Source organism: Leptidea sinapis, chromosome 16 (genome assembly GCF_905404315.1).
Source record: "Leptidea sinapis chromosome 16, ilLepSina1.1, whole genome shotgun sequence".
Taxonomy (NCBI): Eukaryota; Metazoa; Arthropoda; class Insecta; order Lepidoptera; family Pieridae; genus Leptidea; species Leptidea sinapis.
In genome coordinates, this window is record NC_066280.1 from 63,429 (window position 1) to 91,058 (window position 27,630).

The following is a 27,630-nucleotide window of genomic DNA, read 5'->3' on the forward strand; positions in this document are numbered from 1 at the left end:
AAAGTCATACAACGCCGTAATTGAAAAGTTAGATGAATCTTGGAATATTCCGTCCTCAACTAAAAAGATCATCAAAGATGCCTTGGACCTGTTTTATGACTTAATTAGAGATGTAAACAGCGAAAACTTAGCTTTAAAGAGGGAGATGACAAAAATGAAACAAGATATGGAAAATATGGTTCAAGATGATAGCCAGGCTGGAACCACCCCCAAAAATCTGGATCACCTACTAGAAGGTGTTAAGGCCCTTAATGTCAAGAGCGACAAGTTGCAACAAGATATTGAACGCATCGCCTCACAAACAACTCGGTTTCTCGAGACACCGCCGCAAATTGCTGTATCGCCGACCTATGCGGACGTTGTAGCACGAGCTCCGGCCACATCCGGTCACGCAATAATCGTAGGGAGCACGTCTCAAGACGACTCGAGCGAGAGCGTGCTCAAAAAGATTAGGGTGGCCGTCGATCCAATTAAAACTGGGGCCCGAGTCGATAGTGTCCGCAGGGTACGAAACCAGCGCGTTGTGATCACATGCGGATCGAGGGAAGAGGTGGAAGTTGTGACCGGCCGACTCAAAGAGAGCCCGACACTCACTTACCAGCAAGTAAAGGGGAAGAACCCTCTCATTATTATTAAGGATGTCCTGTCAGACCTTAAGGACGAAGATGTTCTTTTGGCCCTGACAGCACAAAACAAATGGTTATTTTCTGGGCTCTCAGAAGAGGAGCAAATAATGGAGATCCGATTTCGAAGACGGTGCCGCAACCCTCACGTAAACCATATCGTTATGCGCGTAGCTCCAAAGCTGTGGCAGCGGGTGACGGCGGAAGGTTCAGTCCACATTGACCTCAAGCGGTCAACGGTGGAGGACTTCTCGCCGGTCATCCAATGTACCCGCTGTCTTGGATTTGGACACGGTCGACGAAACTGCAAAGAAGCTACTAGCCTATGTAGTCACTGTGGTGGCCCTCACCTACGACACGATTGCCCTCATTACATTGTGGGAGAACAACCATGCTGCCTCAATTGCCGGAGCGCTGGCCTGGAGAAAACAGACCATGGGGCTTTTAGTGTCGAGTGTCCGGTCAGGCGAAAGTGGGACTCCATAGCCCGCCTGAGCGTGACATATTGTTGAGGAACCCGCGGTACTTAGTTATAAATAATGATATATAACTTTTTTCATTTTAAATTGTTTACATTGTATTGAAATTATTGAAATATTATTATTAAAAATAAATAGTTATTTAGTTTGTTACAGTATTAAACTACTTGAAAAATAAAATGTTATCGTATTTCAGTTATGTAATAGTTTTCCTATGTGAAAATGTATAAATCATTATAGTTTGAAAGGTTTCTATAGCAATATTCTAATCTAATTTGTTAGTGGCTTTTGTAACTTTGTAATATTGTTGTGTCTATAAAAATAAATCGAAAACCTTTCAGGCTTATTACAATAATAGCTCATTACAACATAAGTACCAATATTGGTTTTCAAGATTTATAGGAAATTGTACTTTTAAAATTAATACTTTAAACTTAAAACATTAAAATATAAGTAATTGCTAAGGTAACGAAGTCTTCTATTGTGGGAATTAGTAAGAAACAATAAATAATAATAACAATACTTATAAGTTATAGGAAAATTCTTAAAAGTGCAAAGGTAACAAATATTTTTACTTTTCAATATTATGTTAGCTATAAAAACATTAATTATTATATTATTTGATTTTCAGATATGTTAAAGTGTTACAGGTGATTATAAAAATGTCTTAATCTTTATAAATGTGTTAGCTTTAGAATGTTCATATAGCATTGTATACTTACTAAGCAGATATGATTTGTGTTAGATTTTTATTTTTGTAAATTTAAAAACAAGTTGGAAAGCCTTTCAGTTTTATTATATTAGCTTTTTATGACTGAGTTAAGATACTCTTATTTTTGTCGATTTTGAAGATTTATATGTTAAAAAATTGTACTTTTATTATTAAGACTATAAAATATGTAATTTAAAGTGTTTAGGTATTTGAAGTAAATATAAGCATTATATAGTTAGTTGAATATTAATGCGGTAAAGACTTGTAAAGGTGAAAGAGTGTCCTATTTCTATAAATTTTTGGTTCTTAAAAGCTTCTATAGCACTGTATATTAAGCAGTCAGCATTTGTTATTATATTATATCGGTTACGAAGACCTAAATTTTAAAAAAGTAATTAAAATTAAAAGTGTGAAGCTAGTTTAAGCAAATATATTTTATTTATAGTTAATTAAATAGTAATGCGTATGAGTACAACGAATTTTGCTTGTCCAAAAGGGTTGTACTCTTATTAGTTTAAGGAATAGAAAATGCACATAGATTTTACTAAAAAGAGATTGTCTGATGTCTGTCTATATGATAATAGATGGACCAGGCATTTCTATGCTGTTATATCTTTATTATCTAATTATATGTTATAAATGTATTGTATGCGAAGTAGCATTTATGTTAACCTTTTGATTATTTCATCTTTATTTGAACCATGTAAAGGGCTGCCGGAAAAAAAAAAAAAAAAAAAAAAAAACAAAAAAAAAAACAAAAAAAAAAAAAAAAAAAAAAAAAAAAAAAAAAAAAAAAAAAAAAAAAAAAAACAAAAAAAAAAAAAAATCCGGCAGTCTCTCTAGATAATAAATGAGAAGTGTACTTATTTACACAATAATTTAAAACTCTACGATATATATTACGATTCTAACAAATACGGTTAATTCACTTTCAGCAAATATTGTAAGTAATGACTGTAATTTAGGATCAAAACCCCGACCGCTTGATGGTTGGGAAAAAATAGGGCGAAATTTAAAAAAAAAAAAAAAAAAAACCTAACCTAACCTAACCTAACCTAACCTAACCTAACCTAACCTAACCTAACCTAACCTAACCTAACCTAACCTAACCTAACCTAACCTAACCTAACCTAACCTAACCTAACCTAACCAACTTACACAATAAATTATTATCCTTAAAACTATTTATTAAATCTGAAACTAAATTACAAACAATTTTTAAGAACATAAAATTTATCACCCTTATCTTCATTCTCACAACAATACATTCCAGCACATAGGTACAGTCTTTAATTTTTAGGCTCTTGTGTATTTTCCCCAGATGTGTAACATGAATACAGATGCAATAAATAGAAGGGACATAACTAGCACTGGAACTGGTCCTACTTTAACACCAGGAGAATCATCTGTGTAAAAGCGCCACATGCCACCAGAACCAGCGCCTGTGGCACGATTTCTTGCAGATGTTGCTGTGGTGGTTGTTTTTCTTTGTCTAACAGTGCCTCCACTAGAAGCTCTGGGAGCAATTGATGCTTTGCTTGGAGAGCGACTGCCTGAGCCAACTGATGTTGAACTTGGAGCGGCAGGCATGTTTTCTTTTTAGATTATCGGGAATTTAAAAATACTGGTCTCAGTCGAAACAGATTAATACTATTAACTGTAGGTTCTACCTAAAATCTCGGCAAATTGAATGGAATGGATTGCTCAAAATTTAACTTCTCAATTCAAAATTTTATAAATTAGGAAGGGTTAACTTGGTACACCCTCGGGCCCGAACCCCAATAAATTATTAAACTATTATTACAAAAAAACAATATTTAAGCTTTCATCTTTTATAAGACACTAATTTCATAATTTTAAGTTAACCGCAAGTAGTATAAATAAGGCTCCAAACATAAGTAAAATGTTTTCGGAATGTTACAGATAATTTGTGAAACTTTGTGAATTTAAAAGCGGCTAAGGGTGACACGATTTAGTAAATAAAATAATATTAAATTTTAAATAATTTTAGACATTACCTTCACACATACAGACTGACAAAAAATAGAAAAATCAGGATAACTTTGGAGTCCCTACAGTTAGACCCCCCGAGCTTGGGCTTGAACTGTTTCACTCCTCAAGGGGAACAGATCGGCATCGGCAGAATCAACCTCCAACCCCCCCCTCCCCTAAAATCCCACTAAACCCTTAAAACACTTCCATAGGCCGCCTCCCGAAACCTTCCCCCCCCCCCCCCCCCAAATTTTCGACCTCACCCCCTCAGGGCCTAACTTTTGTCCCCTTCATCCTATACCCCCCGAGTTTGGGCTCAAACTGTTTGTCCTTTCAAAAGGAACAGTTTGGCCCCGACAAATTTCCCCTCAGACCTCCCCCTCCCCTAGAATCCCAAAAAATCCTTAACTTTCGTCCCCCTTATCCTAGACCCCCCGAGTTTGGGCTCAAACTGTCTGTACTCTCACGAGGAACAGTTTGGCCGCAACAGACTTCCCCTCCCACCTCCCCCTCCCCCAAAAACTTCAAAAAATCCCTAAAACCACCTCCAAAGGTTCCCTGATTAATTAGGAATAGATACGTAGTATATAATTTAATATATATTCTCATATTTTTATTGCAAATCAACTCCAATTTTGCTGCCGTTTCACCAGCACAACTATGTCGTCTATGAGCAGACCAACACGAACGCTCCGAATCACTGATCGGGAAGCTATCTCCGCGGCGACAGCGAGGCGGCCATCTTCGGAGCCCGGAAGGGTCAAAGTAGTACCCTGTCGCCGAATTGAGGCGGAGGAGGGTTCTTCCATCTCCGGGAGCGAGTCTGGGGCGGGATCGGGTTCTCGGCTGACAGAAAGTAGCACCCTGGCGCAGGCGCTCCAAAGAGAAGCAGATGCGGCTTTCCGTACTCCGCCATCCGAGGGGCGTTGTGGTAGAATCGGGGGACCTGAGAGCCCGACCGCGACCCTGTTGAAGACTGCTAACGGAGTGTACCAGCGAGCGAAGGGGGAACTGGAGAAATCTGGTAATTTGAAAGGCTCCATAAGGGCGACAGTGTTGGATGGCCTCAATTATCTGTACGAGGCCACCCTCCAAGTAAATAGCGCGCGACGTGACGTCCTACTGCAGGTCGAGCACTTACAGCGACAACACGCAGAGGACGTCGCAAGAAGGGAGTCCAAACATGCGGAGCAAATTGTGCTTCTAACGCAGCGGCTGGAGAAAGCCGATGTTGGGGGACAGACGGCGGAGTTGCGTAAGGAGTTGGAGGCACTCCGCCGGGTAGTCGAATTTGATGTTATCGCGGAAATGGGTAAGATCAAGCTCCCCCCTCCACCCGCTGCAAAAATGGGCCCCCTTCTTGAAGAACTAAAAGGCATGCATAAGGAAGCTGTCAAGATGCTAGATGAGGTGCGCAACCTAGGAGCGAAAACGTCCAAGCTTCTAGAGGAGCCCGCACGGACTCAAGCGCTGCCTTCCTACGCAGCGATGGCTGCTAAGGCACCGGTCAAGTCCGGCCATTCGATTGTGGTGACCAGTGAGTCACCAGAAGACACGAGCGATAATGTGGTCACCAAAATCAGAAAGGCCGTTGACGCAACAAAGACCGGCGCCAAAGTAGACAGCGTACGCATGGTACGGAATAGGAAGGTGGTGCTGACATGCGGCACAAAGGGTGAGGTGGAGGCCGTGAAAACGCGGCTCGGGGCTGCTTCGGGCCTCAAGTTCCAAGAGGCGAGAGGGAAAAACCCGATGATTATCATCAGGGACGTCCTCTCTTGCCTCAAGGACGAGGAGGTCATAGCGGCCCTAAGAGCTCAGAACAAGGAGCTCTTCACTGGCCTCCATAAAGACCACCAAACGGCGGAGGCATGCTTCCGTCGAAGGTGCCGCAACCCGCACCTCATGCATCTCGTCTTGCGGGTGGCCCCTCCGCTGTGGCGCCGCATGGTCGACGGGGGGTCCGTCCACCTCGATCTAAAACGGTCAAGGGTGGAGGATTTCTCGCCGCTCATCCAGTGTTCGAAGTGTTTAGCCTTCGGACACGGGCGGCGCCACTGCAAAGAGTCTTCGGACCTTTGCAGCCACTGCGGGGGGCCACACGTGAGAGCAGAATGCCCCGATTATGTCACGGGAGAGCCGCCCAGCTGTGTCAACTGTCGACACGCTAAGCTGGACAAGACGGATCACGGTGCATTCAGCGGCGACTGTCCGGTGAGGCGGAAATGGGATGCCATTGCCCGCCTCGGCGTGAGTTACTGCTGAGGGCACCGCGGTCATAAATCCAGGTGGTCGCGGGCCCAGGGATGCTGCTTCGAGGCACATGATACAGGTAAACCTGCAGCGGAAGCGATTGGCAACCGATGAACTGATGGCGGAAGCTGTCAGTCAGAAGGTGAGCCTGGCACTGCTGCAGGAACCCTACACAGGTAATCAAGGTGCCTTGAAGCGGTATCCGGGGGTCCGCGTCTTTCAGATGGACCAGGGGATTAGTAAGATCAATCCCGCAAAGGCCGCAATAGCGGTCTTTGATAAAGACCTCCAGGTTAGGTGTGACCCGAGCCTCCAGTCGGAGAACATAGTAGCAATTACCATAGAGTTCTCCGACTGGACACTTGGAATAGTGTCCGCCTACCTGGAAGGGGATAAGCCCCTGGATCCATACCTGGAACGTCTGTCCAGCGTCCGATCCAAGTTGGGAACTTTAAGTGTTGTGATCGGAGGTGACTTCAATGCGTGGAGCCCATGGTGGGGAAGCGCAGACGAGGACCACCGGGGAGCCGAATTGGCAGGATACTTCGACGACAACCAGCTGCACATCCTCAACACCGGTACCGAGCCAACATTCCAAGTGGTTCGGGGAGGTCGGCTCTGTACAAGCAGAGTCGACATCACGGTGTGCAGCCGAAGTATCTTGTCAAGGATGGAGTCCTGGAGGGTGGACCCCGACATGGTCAGTTCCGATCACAACGCTTTAAGAATAGGACTCCGCGCTGGCCGTGCAAAAGCACCCGGCCCAGCACCAACCACTCGGATATATAATACACGCAAGGCAGATTGGGATAAGTTCCGAAAGGAACTAATCTTACAGCTCCAAAAGCGCCAGATCCGAGTGGAAAGAGTGTCGGCCGTAACCGCCCCCGAGGACATCGAAAACGTTGTCCTCGAGTATCAGGAGGCGGTTCGCCAAGCGTGTGAGACCGCAATCCCAAAGCTGAAGCGAGTACTGAAATATGAACCTCCGTGGATGACCTCCGAACTTCGGGCCCTGAAGCGCGATGCGGTTACTAAGAAGAATCGCATCCGCTGCGCGGCCCCAATTAGGAGGGAATTCGTCGTCCGCCAGTATCTCGACGCCCGGGAAAAGTATGAGTCTGCCGCAGAAGCGGCACAGACCCATAGCTGGAAGGAGTACTGCACCGCGCAAACAGGCGAAAGCCTGTGGGACGGCATCTACAGAGTCCTCCGTCAAACCTCGAAAAAGCAAGAAGATAAACTTCTTGTGAGGGACGGAGTGACTCTTGATCCCAAGCAAAGTGCAGAACTCCTTGCAGCTACGTTCTTCCCGGACGATAGAGTGGAGGACGACTCTCCCGTACATTCCGCAATAAGGAGAGAGGCGGACCGCCCTCTGTGCGAGTTATCCTGTACAGAGGACGATCCGCCCTTCACCCTTGCGGAACTCAGGGAGGCGGTTCACGATTTCAGCGCTCGTAAAGTGCCTGGATCGGACGCGTTCACAGCTGACATCAGTGCCAAGAGCATTGAGGCAGATGAGCGGCTCTTCCTAGAGATAGCCAACAGGTGCCTCGCTGTGGGATACTTCCCGAAGCCGTGGAAGCGTGCGGCAGTCGTGACACTTCCCAAACCGGGAAAATCCGACTACCATCATCCAAAGTCTTACCGTCCGATTGGACTTTTGTCAGTCCACGGTAAGACTTTGGAAAAGATGATGGTACGTCGGATTAAGTGGCACGTACTGCCGACGCTAAATCCGGCCCAATTCGGATTTATGCCACAGCGAAGCACTGAAGATGCCCTCTTTGCCTTGGTCGAGCACATTAGAGCTGAAGTCAGGGCAAAGAGGGTAGTTTTGATGGTGTCTCTAGACATAGAGGGGGCATTCGACAGCGCCTGGTGGCCAGCTATTAAACACCAGCTGGCCGCCAGGAAGTGCCCGGGGAACCTATACTCCACCGTGTGCAGCTACCTCAACGACCGGGAGGTCATTATTCGATACGCGGGCGCCGAATGCGTATGGCCCACGACCAAAGGGTGCGTTCAGGGATCGATTGGGGGGCCCATATTCTGGAACCTCCTGATCGATCCGTTGCTGGGCGCCCTCGAGGAAGAGGGCCTGCGCGTGCAAGCCTTCGCCGACGACGTAGTGCTCGTCTTCTCGGGCTCCTCTCCGGAGACTATCGCGCGGACCGCTAACTCCGTCCTCCGGCGGGTCTACGACTGGGGCTTGGACAACAAGCTGCGATTTGCTCCACACAAAACCAACGCCATGGTGATCACCAAAAAACTGAAACTAACACCAATTCAGATCACCATGGGCGGCGAAAGCATAAAGATGGTCACTGAAACCAAGATCCTGGGTCTTATAATTGACCACAGGTTGTCTTTTAAGCCGCACGTCATTGACGTTTGCCGAAAGGCAACGGCCATCTATGGCCAATTGTCAAGGGCGGCTAAGACAACCTGGGGTCTGAACCCAGAGGTGGTCAGGACCATCTACATCGCCGCTGTGGAGCCAATCGTACTATACGCTTCAAGCGTCTGGGTCCCAGCCGTAGATCAAGTCGGAGTGCGGAAGTTGCTGGACGCAGTTCAGCGCGGGTTCGCGCGGAAGATCAGCCGGGCCTACAAAACCGCCAGTTTGAGTGCGACGCTGATCCTGTCAGGTATCTTGCCACTCGACCTGAGAATCCGAGAGGCAGCAGAACTGTACCGCTATAAAAGGGGCGAGGACATTGATGGTATGGCAGACAGGAAGGCTGAACAGCGGGTTAGCTTCCTGGATGCTCCCCATCCAGCCCTCGCTCCTGAGGTAGAATTCTGTTGCCTCGAGGAGACACAGGCCGAAACCGGCGTGGTAGAAGTGCAGGATGACCAACGAGAAGGAGAGGGTTATCTGCAGGTCTACACCGACGGCAGCAAGATACAGGGCAGGGTTGGAGCCGGAATTTCATACAGGCGGCGAGGCCTGGAAGTCAGAGCAAGAAAACTCAAATTAGAGAATTATTGCTCTGTCTTCCAAGCCGAAATGTGCGCTATTTCGAAGGCTATCGAGGACATCTTGAAGATGCCCGATATGAAGGTCGAGATCCTTAGTGACTCCAGGTCGTCGCTGGAGCTGCTAAGGGATCGATCTTCGTTCCACCCGATAGCCTTCGAAATTAAAAACCTTATCCAGCGGGCCCGAAATATGGGTAAAACCATTCGGTTCCGCTGGGTTCGGGCGCATGTAGGTATTGAGGGGAACGAGAGGGCTGACCACTTGGCGAAGGACGCGGCGCTCCGTTCGAAGTTGAGGTCTGCATACGATGGAGTGCCGGTTTCCACTCTTCGCCGCAACATCCGGGGCAGGACCCTTGAGGTCTGGCAGGAGCGCTACACCGCGGGTCAAACTGCAAGTGTTACAAAAGCGTTCCTGCCAGACGTCAAGGTGTCTTATAAGCTGATACGGGAGGAGCCCTTCTCCGCTTTTATGGCCCAGGTCATCACGGGCCACGGCGGTTTCGCAGCGTATCTCCACCGGTTTGGCCTGAAGGATAGCCCAGTGTGTATATGCGACGGTCAAACGGACGAAAGCGCATTGCACCTGGTGCTCGACTGCCCTAGGTTTGGCCGGTGGAGGTTCGACTTGGAACTGCAGAGCGGAGTGGCTGTACTAGAGGCAAACCTACCCCACCTTATAACGCGACCCACTAGGCAGCTGTTCGAGTCGTTCTGCCATAAAATCCTAGCGGATGTGCTGCCTAGGAACGGCAGCAATATTAATATTAAGCAGCTTAAATTATAATTATATTAGTTTCGTGTTTTGTCTTATATTTATAATTAGTATGGAATAGGCTGTATAGTGTAAATAAGGTATACATTGTACAAAAGCCACAATATAGTGTTAGGTCAATTTATGTAATTTTATTATTAGAAGTAGCATTAATTGTATAAAACGGTTCCCTATGCATAAGCATAGGGGCTGTTATACAACCTTAGCCTTTAAGTAGACGTGCCTAGAATAAGATATTATTAAGTAATTAAAACTGTAAATATTTCATGTAATAGCAAATAGGTATTAGATTCATAAGTGATAATGAAAGAATATGTTGAGTAGGTAAACTCGTAGCTGTAAGATCATATGTTTAGTAAATAAGGAAAAATTTAAAAAATAATATTGTTAGTTTGTAAGCGATAAAATAAATAAAAACTTAATAAATTAGTAACCCACCCACAACCCCTACCGATCAATGGGAGGGAGAAAGTAGAGTCTTAGTTGTTCCTCGGCCCTGGAGCGAAAGCTGCCAGGGAGGTAGGCCTACTAGGAAAAAAAAAAAAAAAAAAAAAAAAAAAAAAAAACCTAACCTAACCTAACCTAACCTAACCTAACCTAACCTAACCTAACCAGTCTCGCACGAATAGCCGCGCAGTAAACAGCAGGATCGCATCGCTCCGCGTTCGAAAAATATTAGTTGTGGTATTTTTATCTTCAAGTTAGCAGTGTGACATATCCACGGATTCGTCTCGCGACAGAGATTCCAACGATACGGTTCTTGTGAAAATCAGATTAAAAAAAGTGACTAATAGTGACAAAAAACTGCTCCTTAAAAGTGAAAAGTGAGTGCGCCGCCGAAATAAGATCGACAACCCCCCTTTTTACTAGTGCTAAAAGTTGCGCCCCGTTGGGCGGCACATTTTGACCCCACGCTTGGAAATTTCCAGCAAAGGGGAAAGGTACCATCCGCAAGATAGTGCAGCACGGCGTGACCTGAGGTGCTAGAAGACTCAACTGCCTCCATCTGATAGTGCTCGACAAGCTGAACCTAGACACGTATCACAAGTTTAGCTCCGAAAAACCAGGAGACCCCTGCGGCCAGTTTTGCAAAAGCGTAACTTTGCAAAGACCAGAACTCCAGGACTCCTGCAGCTGTACCAGCGACAACCCGGGAAATCGTAGCCACCAGCACACCCTACACATAGTAATTTTTTGGAAATTTTTATACTTTAATTTAAAATTTTGTACGTGTTACCAAGTTAACCTCCCGCGTTAACAACCGCACAATTAAGTTGGTAATTTCCTCTTTCCTTAATTTCCGCTTGTTTTTCCACAAAATTTAATAAGTCCCGTCTGGACAACCATCTCCTGATCTATAATCACTTTTTAAATTTTCAAAATACCTATCTAATTTCTCCAAATCTTACTTACTAAATCCAAATTTCACAAAACACGAAGGATTAACTTGGTACACCCTCGGGCCTGAACCCCAATATACTGGTTTATTATTATAATTAAAATAGTTAGTTTAAGCTCTCACCTTTCAAGAGACACCTAATTTAAATTTTTTGGACAACTTTAAGGGGTCCAAATAAGTCTCCAAAGTTAACGGAAATTGTTCTAAAAATAGAACATTCCACAAAGAAGCGGCTAAGGGTGACACGTTTTAGTGAACACAATAATATTAAAATTGAATTATTTTTAAGCATAACCTACACACAGACGGACTGACAAAATTGTAAAAAATTGCATTATATAGAATAACTCAGGAGTCCCTGGACTTAGACCACCCGAGTTTGAGCTTAAGCTGCTCCTCTCTTCAAGAGGTACATATTGCAATCTGCAGATTCACCCTTTGCCCCCCCCCCCCCCTTCCCCTTAGGGTCTAACTTAAGTACCGTTGGTCTTACACCCCCCGAGTTTGGTCTCAAACTGCCTGTCTCATTGAGAGGAACAGTTTGGCTCAAACGGATTTCCCCCACGACCCCCCCCCCCCTGAAATACCAACAAATTATTTTTAATACTTCCATAGGCCGTCCCCCGAATCCTCCCCCCCCCCTCCCCCATTTTCGACCTCACCCCCTCTAGGGCTAACTTTGGCCCCTGTGCTCCCAGACCCACCAAGTTTGGGCTTAAACGAACCCTCTCATTGAGAGGAACAGTTTGGCCCCTACGGATTTTCCATCAGACCTCCCCCTCCCTCAAAATCCCAAAAAACCCCAAACACACTTCCATAGGCCGACTCCCGAAACCTTCCCCCCCTCCCCCCTAATTTTCGACCTCACCCCCTCAGTGGCTAACTTTGGCCCCTGTGCTCCCAGACCCCACAAGTTTGGGCTCAAACGAACCCTCTCATCGAGAGGAACAGTTTGGCCCCGACGGATTTCCCCCACGACCCCCCCCCCCCCTTAAAAAAACCAACAAAATTATTTTAATATCTCCATAGGCCGTCCCCCGAAACCTTCCCCCCCCTCCGCAATTTCGACCTCACCCCCTCTAGGGCTAACTTTGGCCCCTGTGCTTCCAGACCCCCCAAGTTTGGGCTCAAACGAACCCTCTCATCAAGAGGAACAGTTTGGCCCCGACGGATTTTCCCTCAGACCTCCTCCCCCCCTCTAAAACCACTAAATATAATTTTCAAATAAATCAGCTAAAAAACTTATTTTAAAAATATACAACCCCGAAATATGTTGAGGACCCCCAAAAAAGCTTCCCCAGTAGGAGAGAGAGACTCCCTAAAGATGCAAGATAAGGCTGAGCCTTCACAGGGAAATAATGTCAGACAAAGCATCGGTGATAGTGAACCGGCAATACAAATAGAGACCATGAGCACCTCTCAAATAAATAAAACGTTTACAATCGATATAACACCCCAAAAGCGAGAAAGCAGCAAAAATTCTGAAAGAATAAAGGAAGCAATTGCATGTGTACAAAAAGGGAAAACTGTCTTAAACAACTCGGGCAACTTAAAAAGGGAATACAAAACAGACCTTCTTCAAATTTTAGAGCGCCTCCTTAAGTTAGTGAAGGAAGTAGATTCGGTGAAGATAGCCAAAAAGAGCGGGAGTGAGGACGAAAACAAGGAGGAAGAGAAAATACAGAAAACAGAACCAAAAATTGATGACATACTGATGAAAATTCAAGAACAATCGAAAATTATTAAGGAAAACGGAGAGAAACTGGACCATCTCAAAGAATACATAGAGAGGAGGACATACGCAAATGTAGTGGCTGCACCCAGTAAACGACTCCCTGAACAGGCAGCATTGCATTCGGTCATCGTTACCTCAAATGACGAAACGGAAACAGGAGAAGACGTTTTGAGTCGAATAAGGAAGGCTGTAAATGCAAAGGAAGGAGGGGTAGCCGTAGAACGTGTTAAGAAAGCAAAAGACAGGAAAATCATAATAGGATGCAAAACAGAAGAAGAGCGAATGAAAATAAAAGAAAGGATTAACAAAACAGGGGAAATGAAAGCAGAAGACATCAAAAATAAGGATCCTCTGATAATACTTAAAGACGTTTTAAATTATAACAATGACGAGGAGGTTCTGCGCGCGCTGAAAAACCAAAACAAAGGTATATTCAACGGACTTGACAATGAAGAACAAAGAATGCAGTTGGCCTATAAAAAACGCACTAGAAACGCACTGACTAGTCATCTTATCATTAGAGTTTCTCCGAAAATTTGGAAGCGCCTGGTCGAAGCCGAGGTAGTACACGTAGATCTGCAGCGAGTAAGGGTCGTGGACCAATCACCGTTAGTCCAATGCTCTATGTGTTTGGGCTACGGTCATGGTCGAAGATTCTGTAAAGAAACGCAAGAGAAATGCAGCCACTGCGGAGGCGACCACATAAAAAGCAAGTGTGAACATTGGATTACCGCAGACGCACCATCATGCATAAATTGTGTTACAGCCAAAGCGGATAAGGTCAACCACAATGCCTTCAGTAATGAGTGCCCGATAAGGAAAAAGTGGGATGCTCTAGCCAGGGCCACCATAGCCTACTGCTAAGGTTGTTCCAGGCGCACAAATAAGATATAAACCGTACGTCGTAGCACAAGCCAATCTCCAGCGCAAGCAACTCGCCACCGATGAAATGATTATTGAGGCCATTAAAACAAAGATGGCATTCGCGATGATTCAGGAGCCATACGTGGGCGGCTTGGGCAAAATGAGGCATTATAATGGCGTAAGGATTTTCCAATGCGCGGATCAAAACCACGGTGTTGTGAAAGCGGCCATTGCAGTATTCGACGATAATATTGAGGTTACCCAATACCCGGAGTTCACGAATCACAACATTGTTGTTCTAAAAATGAAGACTAAAGCGTGGGAGTTCACAGTAGCCTCATTTTATTTCGAACCTAAACCAAAACCTATAGAACCATATCTAGAACAACTTAAACGAATTTGCGAAAAATTTGGCCGAAATATGATCATCGGCGGCGACGCGAACGCAAAGAGCCTATGGTGGGGTAGCGCTGAAGTGGATACAAGGGGCAACGAATTGGCTGGGACACTGGAGGAAATGGGCTTACAGGTACTCAACGACGGCGATACCCCAACGTACGACACCGTCCGCGGTGGAAGATCTTACACCAGCAGCGTAGACATCACAGCGTGCACACAAGACCTGTGGAATAGAATTGAGGGTTGGAGAGTCGACACACAGCTAACGAGTTCTGACCACAACACAATAATATTTAAAATAACACTTACCAAATCTAAAGGCAGTACCATAAACAGGACCACTCGGAAGTTCAACAGCAAAAAAGCAAACTGGACCCGATTCCACGAGAAAGTTGACCAATTGCTTAAAGAAAATGAAATTAATATACATGAAATTAATAAAATTAACACAACAATACAACTAGAACGAATAATAGAAAAACACACGAAAGTAATAATTGATGCGAGTAATGACAGTATACCACTAAAAACAAATAAAACCGCACCCGCCTTTCCATGGTGGAATGAAGAACTCGCCAGACTGAAGTCAGAAGCGCTCACCAAGAGGCGCAGAATCCGATTCGCAGCACAGGTCCGAAGGGAAAAAGTCGTAGGAGAGTACCTGGAAGCAAAGGAAAGATACGAAGAAACGGCACAACAACACCGAATTGACAGCTGGAAGCAGTTTTGCATGAAACAGGATAGAGAGGGGCTCTGGGAGGGAATTTACAGAGTCATCAAAAAAGTAGAAAAAAGAGAAGAAGACCTACCACTTAAAAAAGAAGGCAAATATCTAGACCAAACAGAATCCGCGCAGTTGTTAGCCACAACATTTTTCCCGGTAGATGACGAAACCATTGAAAATGAAGATCACAGAAGCACAAGGATACAGGCTGCGCAAGTAAACACATCAGATGACAACGAATATTATGACCCACTGTTTACACGGACAGAACTTGCAGTAGCCACAATGAGTTTCAATCCCAAAAAAGCCCCAGGATCTGACGGACTAACAGCAGACATATGTCAACATGCCATAAATCATGACCCCGAAATCTTCCTCGCACTAGCAAACAGATGTCTGCAATTAAGCTACTTCCCAGTCATATGGAAAAAGGCAACGATAGTAGCTCTCAGGAAACCCGGGAAGGAAAACTATACAGAGCCCAAATCCTACAGACCGATTGGACTTCTGCCAATAATGGGTAAGATTCTGGAAAAGATGACAGTAAACAGACTGAAATGGCACATTCTACCCCGATTAAGTGAACATCAGTATGGATTTATGCCCCAAAAAAGCACAGAGGACTCTCTCTATATCCTAATCAACCAAATAAGATCAAAGCTAGCGCAACACAAAATAATCACAATAGTATCACTAGACATAGAGGGAGCCTTTGACAGCGCGTGGTGGCCGGCAATCAGAGTCCGTCTTGCCGAAGAAAAGTGCCCAATCAATCTAAGACGCATAATTGACAGTTATTTACAGAATAGACAGGTGAATGTAAGATACGGGGGGCAAGAAGTCACGAGATCAACAAACAAGGGATGCGTGCAAGGATCGATTGGAGGCCCTATTTTGTGGAACTTGCTCTTGGATCCGCTTCTTAAGGAACTACAACGAAACGGTCACTATTGCCAAGCTTTTGCAGACGATGTCGTTCTCTTATTCGATGGAGATACCGCTAGTCAAATCCAAGGCCATGCTAATGCCGCTCTCGAATTAGTGCGAGCGTGGGGTGTCAGGAACAAGTTAAAATTTGCCCCGCAAAAAACTAAAGCGATGATTTTTACCAACAAACTCAAATACGATACCCCACGTCTACACATTGGAGGGATCGACATTTGCATGGTTAAGGAAGTCAAAATCTTAGGACTCACAATAGACAATAAACTCACTTTCAATAGTCATGTCGGAAATATATGTAAAAAAGCCTTAATCTTCTATAAAAAATTAGCAAAAACAGCCCGAATAAGTTGGGGACTTCATCCAGAAATAATAAGGACCATCTATATAGCAGTAGTAGAACCAGTCATCTTATATGCCGCAGGTGCGTGGGCGGAAGCAGCAGATAAAATCTGCGTTCAAAAGAACCTAAACGCTGTACAAAGAGGCTTCGCGCAAAAGTTGTGCAAGGCATACCGGACCGTTTCCCTCAATGCAGCGCTGGTGCTGGCTGGGATACTCCCCCTAGACCTACGGATTCACGAAGCAGCCGTTCTGTATAGGGCAAAGAGGGGTGTACCCCAGCCAGCACTCTGCGACAGGGAGGTAGAGCGGAGGGAGCCCTACACAAATCTTTCTCACCCAGCGGAACGTATGAGCCTGAAGTTCGTTTGCCTAGAAAATCAAAATGAGGTTGAAGCAAATAAACACCAACAAGTGCGCATATTTACGGATGGCAGCAAAATAGCAGACAAAGTCGGAGCAGCACTGTCCGAATGGAGTGACGACAATGAAATCAAAAGTAAAAAATTTAAGCTGTCATCCTACTGCACAGTATATCAGGCCGAGCTTTTTGCCATACGCGAAGCTATGAGAGAAATAGAGAGGAACCCGGGAAGCACCTTCGGCATATACAGTGACTCAAGATCAGCACTTGAGACTATCACCAGTCACCACACTACCCATCCTCTAGCCATAGAAATAAAGAAATACATATACACTTTGCAAAAACACAACAAATCAGTTTCCTTTTTCTGGGTCAAAGCTCATGCAGGGCTACTGGAAAATGAGCGTGCTGACCAGCTAGCAAAAGAGGCAACTAATTCAAAAAAGAAACCTGAATACGACCTCTGCCCAGTTTCATTTGTTAGGCGACAAATCCGATTAGAGTCGCTTGAAAAATGGAACTGGAGATATAAAAACAGTGACACTGCAGGCACGACGAGAATGTTCTTCCCGGATGCAATAATTGCATATAAAGTTATTAGAAAAATAGAGACGACTGGAGTTTTAACCCAGACACTAACGGGTCACGGTGGGTTCGCTGCATATTTGCATAGATTCAAGTGTAAAGAGAACCCATCGTGCCCATGCGAACCCGGAAAGGCTGAAAGCGTTGAACACGTCCTACTGGAGTGTCCAATTCACGCTAAAGAAAGATATGAGACGGAACAAAAACTAGAGATAGATATAAATTCAGAAAATGTTAGTATTTTAATTAGCAATAAGAAATATCAGTGTATATTTATAGAGTTTTGTAAAAGCATAGTCAATAAAGTAATAAAAAGAAATAAAACTAGTTAAGTATTAATAGAAAACATGTAAATAAAGATAAGTTTAAGTTATACAATATCAGAAATATTAAGTTAAGTTTAAAAGTAATGTACTAGATTGTAAGACAAAATATTTAAAAAAAAATATACTGTCAGACGTTGTAAGATGAGTTCATTAAAATTTATGTATTAGATTATAAGAAACAAAATAGAATAAGTCCAAATGTAAATATACAAGGATAAGACATTGTCAATAATTGAAGTTTGTACTACAAAGATAATAAAGATACCGAAGGGCCCCGATACTAACATCGGGGGTTTAGCTCGCGGGCCGGGACATGAAAGCTCCCGGACAGACAAAAAAAAAAAAAAAAAAACCTAACCTAACCTAACCTAACCTAACCTAACCTAACCTAACCTAACCTAACCTAACCTAACCTAACCTAACCTAACCTAACCTAACCTAACCTAACCTAACCTAACCTAACCTAACCTAACCTAACCTCAAACATTCGGAGCAAATTGTGCTTCTAACGCAGCGGCTGGAGAAAGCCGATGTTGGGGGACAGACGGCGGAGTTGCGTAAGGAGTTGGAGGCACTCCGCCGGGTAGTCGAATTTGATGTTATCGCGGAAATGGGTAAGATCAAGCTCCCCCCTCCACCCGCTGCAAAAATGGGCCCCCTTCTTGAAGAACTAAAAGGCATGCACAAGGAAGCTGTCAAGATGCTAGATGAGGTGCGCAACCTAGGAGCGAAAACGTCCAAGCTCCTAGAGGAGCCCGCACGGACTCAAGCGCTGCCTTCCTACGCAGCGATGGCTGCTAAGGCACCGGTCAAGTCCGGCCATTCGATTGTGGTGACCAGTGAGTCACCAGAAGACACGAGCGATAATGTGGTCACCAAAATCAGAAAGGCCGTTGACGCAACAAAGACCGGCGCCAAAGTAGACAGCGTACGCATGGTACGGAATAGGAAGGTGGTGCTAACATGCGGCACAAAGAGTGAGGTGGAGGCCGTGAAAACGCGGCTCGGGGCTGCTTCGGGCCTCAAGTTCCAAGAGGCGAGAGGGAAAAACCCGATGATTATCATCAGGGACGTCCTCTCTTGCCTCAAGGATGAGGAGGTCATAGCGGCCCTAAGAGCTCAGAACAAGGAGCTCTTCACTGGCCTCCATAAAGACCACCAAACGGCGGAGGCATGCTTCCGTCGAAGGTGCCGCAACCCGCACCTCATGCATCTCGTCTTGCGGGTGGCCCCTCCGCTGTGGCGCCGCATGGTCGACGGGGGGTCCGTCCACCTCGATCTAAAACGGTCAAGGGTGGAGGATTTCTCGCCGCTCATCCAGTGTTCGAAGTGTTTAGCCTTCGGACACGGGCGGCGCCACTGCAAAGAGTCTTCGGACCTTTGCAGCCACTGCGGGGGGCCACACGTGAGAGCAGAATGCCCCGATTATGTCACGGGAGAGCCGCCCAGCTGTGTCAACTGTCGACACGCTAAGCTGGACAAGACGGATCACGGTGCATTCAGCGGCGACTGTCCGGTGAGGCGGAAATGGGATGCCATTGCCCGCCTCGGCGTGAGTTACTGCTGAGGGCACCGCGGTCATAAATCCAAGTGGTCGCGGGCCCAGGGATGCTGCTTCGAGGCACATGATACAGGTAAACCTGCAGCGGAAGCGATTGGCAACCGATGAACTGATGGCGGAAGCTGTCAGTCAGAAGGTGAGCCTGGCACTGCTGCAGGAACCCTACACAGGTAATCAAGGTGCCTTGAAGCGGTATCCGGGGGTCCGCGTCTTTCAGATGGACCAGGGGATTAGTAAGATCAATCCCGCAAAGGCCGCAATAGCGGTCTTTGATAAAGACCTCCAGGTTAGGTGTGACCCGAGCCTCCAGTCGGAGAACATAGTAGCAATAACCATAGAGTTCTCCGACTGGACACTTGGAATAGTGTCCGCCTACCTGGAAGGGGATAAGCCCCTGGATCCATACCTGGAACGTCTGTCCAGCGTCCGATCCAAGTTGGGAACTTTAAGTGTTGTGATCGGAGGTGACTTCAATGCGTGGAGCCCATGGTGGGGAAGCGCAGACGAGGACCACCGGGGAGCCGAATTGGCAGGATACTTCGACGACAACCAGCTGCACATCCTCAACACCGGTACCGAGCCAACATTCCAAGTGGTTCGGGGAGGTCGGCTCTGTACAAGCAGAGTCGACATCACGGTGTGCAGCCGAAGTATCTTGTCAAGGATGGAGTCCTGGAGGGTGGACCCCGACATGGTCAGTTCCGATCACAACGCTTTAAGAATAGGACTCCGCGCTGGCCGTGCAAAAGCACCCGGCCCAGCACCAACCACTCGGATATATAATACACGCAAGGCAGATTGGGATAAGTTCCGAAAGGAACTAATCTTACAGCTCCAAAAGCGCCAGATCCGAGTGGAAAGAGTGTCGGCCGTAACCGCCCCCGAGGACATCGAAAACGTTGTCCTCGAGTATCAGGAGGCGGTTCGCCAAGCGTGTGAGACCGCAATCCCAAAGCTGAAGCGAGTACTGAAATATGAACCTCCGTGGATGACCTCCGAACTTCGGGCCCTGAAGCGCGATGCGGTTACTAAGAAGAATCGCATCCGCTGCGCGGCCCCAATTAGGAGGGAATTCGTCGTCCGCCAGTATCTCGACGCCCGGGAAAAGTATGAGTCTGCCGCAGAAGCGGCACAGACCCATAGCTGGAAGGAGTACTGCACCGCGCAAACAGGCGAAAGCCTGTGGGACGGCATCTACAGAGTCCTCCGTCAAACCTCGAAAAAGCAAGAAGATAAACTTCTTGTGAGGGACGGAGTGACTCTTGATCCCAAGCAAAGTGCAGAACTCCTTGCAGCTACGTTCTTCCCGGACGATAGAGTGGAGGACGACTCTCCCGTACATTCCGCAATAAGGAGAGAGGCGGACCGCCCTCTGTGCGAGTTATCCTGTACAGAGGACGATCCGCCCTTCACGCTTGCGGAACTCAGGGAGGCGGTTCACGATTTCAGCGCTCATAAAGCGCCTGGATCGGACGCGTTCACAGCTGACATCAGTGCCAAGAGCATTGAGGCAGATGAGCGGCTCTTCCTAGAGATAGCCAACAGGTGCCTCGCTGTGGGATACTTCCCGAAGCCGTGGAAGCGTGCGGCAGTCGTGACACTTCCCAAACCGGGAAAATCCGACTACCATCATCCAAAGTCTTACCGTCCGATTGGACTTTTGTCAGTCCACGGTAAGACTTTGGAAAAGATGATGGTACGTCGGATTAAGTGGCACGTACTGCCGACGCTAAATCCGGCCCAATTCGGATTTATGCCACAGCGAAGCACTGAAGATGCCCTCTTTGCCTTGGTCGAGCACATTAGAGCTGAAGTCAGGGCAAAGAGGGTAGTTTTGATGGTGTCTCTAGACATAGAGGGGGCATTCGACAGCGCCTGGTGGCCAGCTATTAAACACCAGCTGGCCGCCAGGAAGTGCCCGGGGAACCTATACTCCACCGTGTGCAGCTACCTCAACGACCGGGAGGTCATTATTCGATACGCGGGCGCCGAATGCGTATGGCCCACGACCAAAGGGTGCGTTCAGGGATCGATTGGGGGGCCCATATTCTGGAACCTCCTGATCGATCCGTTGCTGGGCGCCCTCGAGGAAGAGGGCCTGCGCGTGCAAGCCTTCGCCGACGACGTAGTGCTCGTCTTCTCGGGCTCCTCTCCGGAGACTATCGCGCGGACTGCTAACTCCGTCCTCCGGCGGGTCTACGACTGGGGCTTGGACAACAAGCTGCGATTTGCTCCACACAAAACCAACGCCATGGTGATCACCAAAAAACTGAAACTAACACCAATTCAGATCACCATGGGCGGCGAAAGCATAAAGATGGTCACTGAAACCAAGATCCTGGGTCTTATAATTGACCACAGGTTGTCTTTTAAGCCGCACGTCATTGACGTTTGCCGAAAGGCAACGGCCATCTATGGCCAATTGTCAAGGGCGGCTAAGACAACCTGGGGTCTGAACCCAGAGGTGGTCAGGACCATCTACATCGCCGCTGTGGAGCCAATCGTACTATACGCTTCAAGCGTCTGGGTCCCAGCCGTAGATCAAGTCGGAGTGCGGAAGTTGCTGGACGCAGTTCAGCGCGGGTTCGCGCGGAAGATCAGCCGGGCCTACAAAACCGCCAGTTTGAGTGCGACGCTGATCCTGTCAGGTATCTTGCCACTCGACCTGAGAATCCGAGAGGCAGCAGAACTGTACCGCTATAAAAGGGGCGAGGACATTGATGGTATGGCAGACAGGAAGGCTGAACAGCGGGTTAGCTTCCTGGATGCTCCCCATCCAGCCCTCGCTCCTGAGGTAGAATTCTGTTGCCTCGAGGAGACACAGGCCGAAACCGGCGTGGTAGAAGTGCAGGATGACCAAGGAGAAGGAGAGGGTTATCTGCAGGTCTACACCGACGGCAGCAAGATACAGGGCAGGGTTGGAGCCGGAATTTCATACAGGCGGCGAGGCCTGGAAGTCAGAGCAAGAAAACTCAAATTAGAGAATTATTGCTCTGTCTTCCAAGCAGAAATGTGCGCTATTTCGAAGGCTATCGAGGACATCTTGAAGATGCCCGATATGAAGGTCGAGATCCTTAGTGACTCCAGGTCGTCGCTGGAGCGGCTAAGGGATCGATCTTCGTTCCACCCGATAGCCTTCGAAACTAAAAACCTTATCCAGCGGGCCCGAAATATGGGTAAAACCATTCGGTTCCGCTGGGTTCGGGCGCATGTAGGTATTGAGGGGAACGAGAGGGCTGACCACTTGGCGAAGGACGCGGCGCTCCGTTCGAAGTTGAGGTCTGCATACGATGGAGTGCCGGTTTCCACTCTTCGCCGCAACATCCGGGGCAGGACCCTTGAGGTCTGGCAGGAGCGCTACACCGCGGGTCAAACTGCAAGTGTTACAAAAGCGTTCCTGCCAGACGTCAAGGTGTCTTATAAGCTGATACGGGAGGAGCCCTTCTCCGCTTTTATGGCCCAGGTCATCACGGGCCACGGCGGTTTCGCAGCGTATCTCCACCGGTTTGGCCTGAAGGATAGCCCAGTGTGTATATGCGACGGTCAAACGGACGAAAGCGCATTGCACCTGGTGCTCGACTGCCCTAGGTTTGGCCGGTGGAGGTTCGACTTGGAACTGCAGAGCGGAGTGGCTGTACTAGAGGCAAACCTACCCCACCTTATAACGCGACCCACTAGGCAGCTGTTCGAGTCGTTCTGCTATAAAATCCTAGCGGATGTGCTGCCTAGGAACGGCAGCAATATTAATATTAAGCAGCTTAAATTATAATTATATTAGTTTCGTGTTTTGTCTTGTATTTATAATTAGTATGGAATAGGCTGTATAGTGTAAATAATGTATACATTGTACAAAAGCCACAATATAGTGTTAGGTCAATTTATGTAATTTTATTATTAGAAGTAACATTAATTGTGTAAAACGGTTCCCTATGCATAAGCATAGGGGCTGTTATACAACCTTAGCCTTTAAGTAGACGTGCCTAGAATAAGATAGTATTAAGTAATTAAAACTGTAAATATTTCATGTAATAGCAGATATGTATTAGATTCATAAGTGATAATGAAGGAATATGTTGAGTAGGTAAACTCGTAGCTGTAAGATCATATGTTTAGTAAATAAGGAAAAATTTAAAAAATAATATTGTTAGTTTGTAAGCGATAAAATAAATAAAAACTTAATAAAATAGTAACCCACCCACAACCCCTACCGATCAATGGGAGGGAGAAAGTAGAGTCTTAGTTGTTCCTCGGCCCTGGAGCGAAAGCTGCCAGGGAGGTAGGCCTACTAGGAAAAAAAAAAAAAAAAAAAAAAAAAAAACCTAACCTAACCTAACCTCAGAAACGGTGGCTCGTAAGAAAAAGTATTGATACGTTTTTAATGGATAATTTTACGATCTACAATTTTTGTCCGAGATACTTTTATGATAAAACTTACCTACCGTTTTGCTGAAAATCGCGAAAAACGAATGTGAGTATGTAAGTAAGTAAGTAAGTAAGTAAGCAAGCAAGTAAGTAAGTAAGTAAATAGGTAAGTAAGTAAGTAAGAAAGAATTTTGATTTGATTTCAAATATATCTTGGGTTTGGGAGGGAAAATGAAATGTACATGGCGCGCGTTTGTAACTGAAAATTATCGTACTCGTTATTAAAAAAGTTTAAAAAAATAAATTAAAAGAGCGATTTTTTCTTCGAAGCCGCAATGCATATTTAATATTATGTAATTAATAAATAGTAAAATCAAATCAAAATCACTTTATTCACATATCAGAGTTTACACGTTCATATCGTTCGCGTGCACCACACATACGGCAGTCGGCGTCGAGAGTCGAGTCCGTAGCGAACGGTTCGCGACGCCGAATGCAACGCCGCTCAAGTTTTTTCTTGTAAAAAGAGAGAGGGTTAAATAACAAGTGAAAAACGCACGCGAGAAAATACAAACGCACAACACAACCCCCCCACGCTGTTTTATTATTCTCGTCGTCGTCATCGTCATTCATATTTTATTTAATATATATTTATATTTGAGTAAGTTTGTGAATGCGCGCGATGATAACGATGATATAACAATACAGTTGTACTCTCGGGGCAGCTGTGTGTCTGTGTTTGTGTCGCGCGTTGTTTTATATGTTCTATTTTTACAATATAAAAAATGAGACAAACTCAACCGCCCTGTGTCGATCGAGCGTTTTCGAGTTTCCCTATGCGGATGATATTTGATTTGGTGATTTGAAAGGTTTTTTGTGATTTCGTTTCTCATAATTCCTCTCTTCACTACTCTCTCTATAGTATCATACGCTGCGGCGATCCTCGTCACGTCGAAAGCGATCGTGAAAATTTTTTGCGCGCACCAAGACGCCGACTGGGCTTCGACGGTTTCCCTTTGTTAAGATTTTTAACGTGAGGGCCCGCAAGCCGGAACGCGTCACGCATTTCACGCGTGCGAGACGTTCACGCTCCTCTCAAGCACCGGGCGTCGATCCGATTTGTGATCACGACGTGTACCGATATTAATACGTTGATACCGCTTCTATTGCGTGTCATCATTTTTATTATTACCCGAAGGGACTCTCGTTACTGAACTTTCATAACATACAATCGGCCCATCGCCGATTTATGATTCGTTCAACGCGCACCGTATGCCTTTGAGATATATAGTATACAGTGCGCGAACGGATATCTCACGATATGTTCAAGATGTCATAGTCGCGACGCCCTAAGGGGAGATCGCGACGCATGACGCGCTGAGCGCGACAACAATCGTTGTTTGCAGCAGCTCCCTGGTTGATCCTGCCAGTAGTTATATGCTTGTCTCAAAGATTAAGCCATGCATGTCTCAGTGCAAGCCGTATTAAGGCGATACCGCGAATGGCTCAATATATCAGTTTTGGTTCCTTAGATCTTACTCAGTGTTTAACTTGCACAGTAGGACTACGATAAAGAAACACACTCACTTTAACTTGACACTATTTATTCAATGCTATTCCAGAACTAACCAACCAACTGTTTTTTTTTTTTGCGCCCAAGCAAGGGAATGGCCTACCCTCCGGGATAACGACGGGAGGTAGGTGGTGAATGCTCATGCATACCAACGCAGCCTAAGTCTGCGTTGGTTATGTGGGACTCACGTGAAAACCTAGGTGCCTACCCACTAAACACCACCTGCAGTTGGCTTTGGGCAGGTGCCCTCTAAGCCTACATCGAAGGCGACCTTCTCATGGGGAGAGAGAGGCGCAAGCGGCACTCCCTATGGAGTTTCCGCTGGGATATTGCACAGAGGGTGCTATCTAATTGGGACTAGTCACATCAGAAAGATGAACACAAAATAGAGGTGAATCTAAATGCGTCTGATTGTCCCCGGATGCCAAGAGGCGTTCCAGGTCAGACGAGAGTTTGTTAGGGGGATCGGAGAGGGCGTGTCTGGGCCTCCTGACTTGATAACGTGAAGGAGGGGGGGCGGTATAATCCGCTGCCTCCTTAATCAGGGGATTTGGGTGATTGTCTGAGGACTTAAAGAAAGTTTCGGACAAGCACTTTAGGTGTTGTTGGATGGTGGGGAGCTCTAAGTCCCGGTGAAGGTCTGCGTTTCTAACGCACCAGTGGGCATTGACAGCCTTACGGTAGAAAATGGATTGGACTGTTTGGAGTTTAATAACCAACCAACCTGTACCATACATACTCAGATATAATGCTTTGACAAATGTTTGCGTGTTTTAATGTTACAATGTATATGAACAACGCCATCTGTTGGATGCTAAGCGAAAGAACGTAAAATGATTCTAACATAATCCGCCCACCAAGGACGTAACTCGTCCTTCACAAATTAATAATAAACATAAATACAAAAAACTACAATTTGTCACACACATAGATTGCAATATTATAACAATATATTGCATTGCAACAGATTCAACTCCTGGCACAGGAGATTGCAATTTTAAATAACTGTAAACATAAATTTTCTTAAATCTTATCTAATCACAACATTTTATTTCCTTACTTTAACTCGTTTTGAACTATACCTAGATGAACACACCGCCCACCATGCCAAATATGTCTGAATCACATATTTTTTTTTACAACTATTAATGTGTTAAAACACTAATCTTACTAACTGGTCTTTTTGTTATGCCATTTTTAGTTTTGACCATCACAACTCTTGTAACATTATCTTGGCCAGGATATTTTTCAATAATCTTACCTAAAAGCCATTTAGCTGGTGGGATATTGTCCTCTCGTATAACTACTACATCATTGACATTGGGTTCTGCTAGTTTTTGGTTCCATTTATATCTATGATTTAAGTTAACAATATACTCCTTCGACCATCTTTTCCAAAAACTAGAAACCATTCTTTGACACAACTTCCACCTATTTAAACCTATAGCATTGCTACCCTGATGATCTTCATCAGCTACATTAATTAATGGTTCGCCAACCAAAAAATGGCCAAGCGTGAGTGGGAGTGGATCACACGGGTCATCTCTTAAGACAGAGATGGGACGTGAATTCAGACACGCCTCGATTTGAGTTAATACAGTTGTCAACTCCTCGTATGTTAGAGTACTGTCGCTTATAATTTTCTTTAAATGATTTTTTACGCTGCGCACTCCAGCCTCCCACAATCCACCAAGATTGGGAGAGTAAGGGGGGATGAAGTGCCACGTAGTTGACTCGAGTGTTAACCTTTGTATGATTTCGTTGGGCCATGATGATTGTGCGTTTTTAAACATCTCGATCAGCAGTTTGCTCGATCTTACAAAGTTTGTGCCATTATCACTATATATGTCCTTGCAATGTCCGCGCCTCGCTGTGAACCTTCTAAAGGCGGCAATAAAACCGTGAGCTGTTAGATCTGACACTGCTTCCAAGTGTATGGCCCGAGTTGACATGCAAATGTAAAGGCATATATATCCTTTGTATGCTTTAGACCCTCTGCCAGGTGAACATCGAAGGTTTATAGGCCCTGCGAAATCTACTCCAGACGATTTAAATACCTTGCTAGGTTTGTGCTTTACTGCTGGAATCTGTCCCATCAGCTGAGTCTTATTTGCGGATCTTATCTTATCTTCGACAGGTAATACAGCTTCTGTAATATTTTTTAACTTGAACTCTAGCTCGTATAATAAAATAATTATATCTTATGTGGTTCAACATTATTTGGGTGCCACCGTGAAGAGTTTTGAGATGGCCGTCTCGAATAACTAACTTGGTAAAGTGACATTTATCAGGCAGTATTATCGGATGCTTTTTGTCGTAAGAAAGCTCTGCTCTGTCCAAGCGACCGCCGACTCTTAATATTCCCTTAGAATCTACTATTGGACAAAGAGTATGCAGTGCACTCCTCTTTAAAACACTTCCACGGGACCGTATACTGTCTATCTCTTCTTCAAATTTAGACGCTTGTACAACACCAATCACCTTTAACAATGTATTGTTCATTTCTTCCACTGTTGGGAATTCTGAAAGATTCTGACGTTCATTTTTTGAGACTCTTAGTTCCAACCATCTTCTGCAATAGGAAAGAACTCTCAGCATTTTCGTTAGATTTGAAAACCTCTCAATGAATTCT

The 27,630-nt window shown here is 45.7% G+C and overlaps 1 protein-coding gene across 1 annotated transcript; it reads right to left on the minus strand.

The window, feature by feature from the left end:
• Positions 1-2,965: 2,965 nt before the first annotated feature.
• On the minus strand, positions 2,966-3,511 carry LOC126968660 (protein transport protein Sec61 subunit beta-like). Its single transcript, XM_050813691.1, has one exon. It carries the CDS (start codon positions 3,402-3,404, stop codon positions 3,111-3,113), a length of 294 nt encoding a protein of 97 aa, XP_050669648.1. The 5' UTR covers positions 3,405-3,511; the 3' UTR covers positions 2,966-3,110.
• Between the last annotated feature and the right edge of the window lie 24,119 nt (positions 3,512-27,630).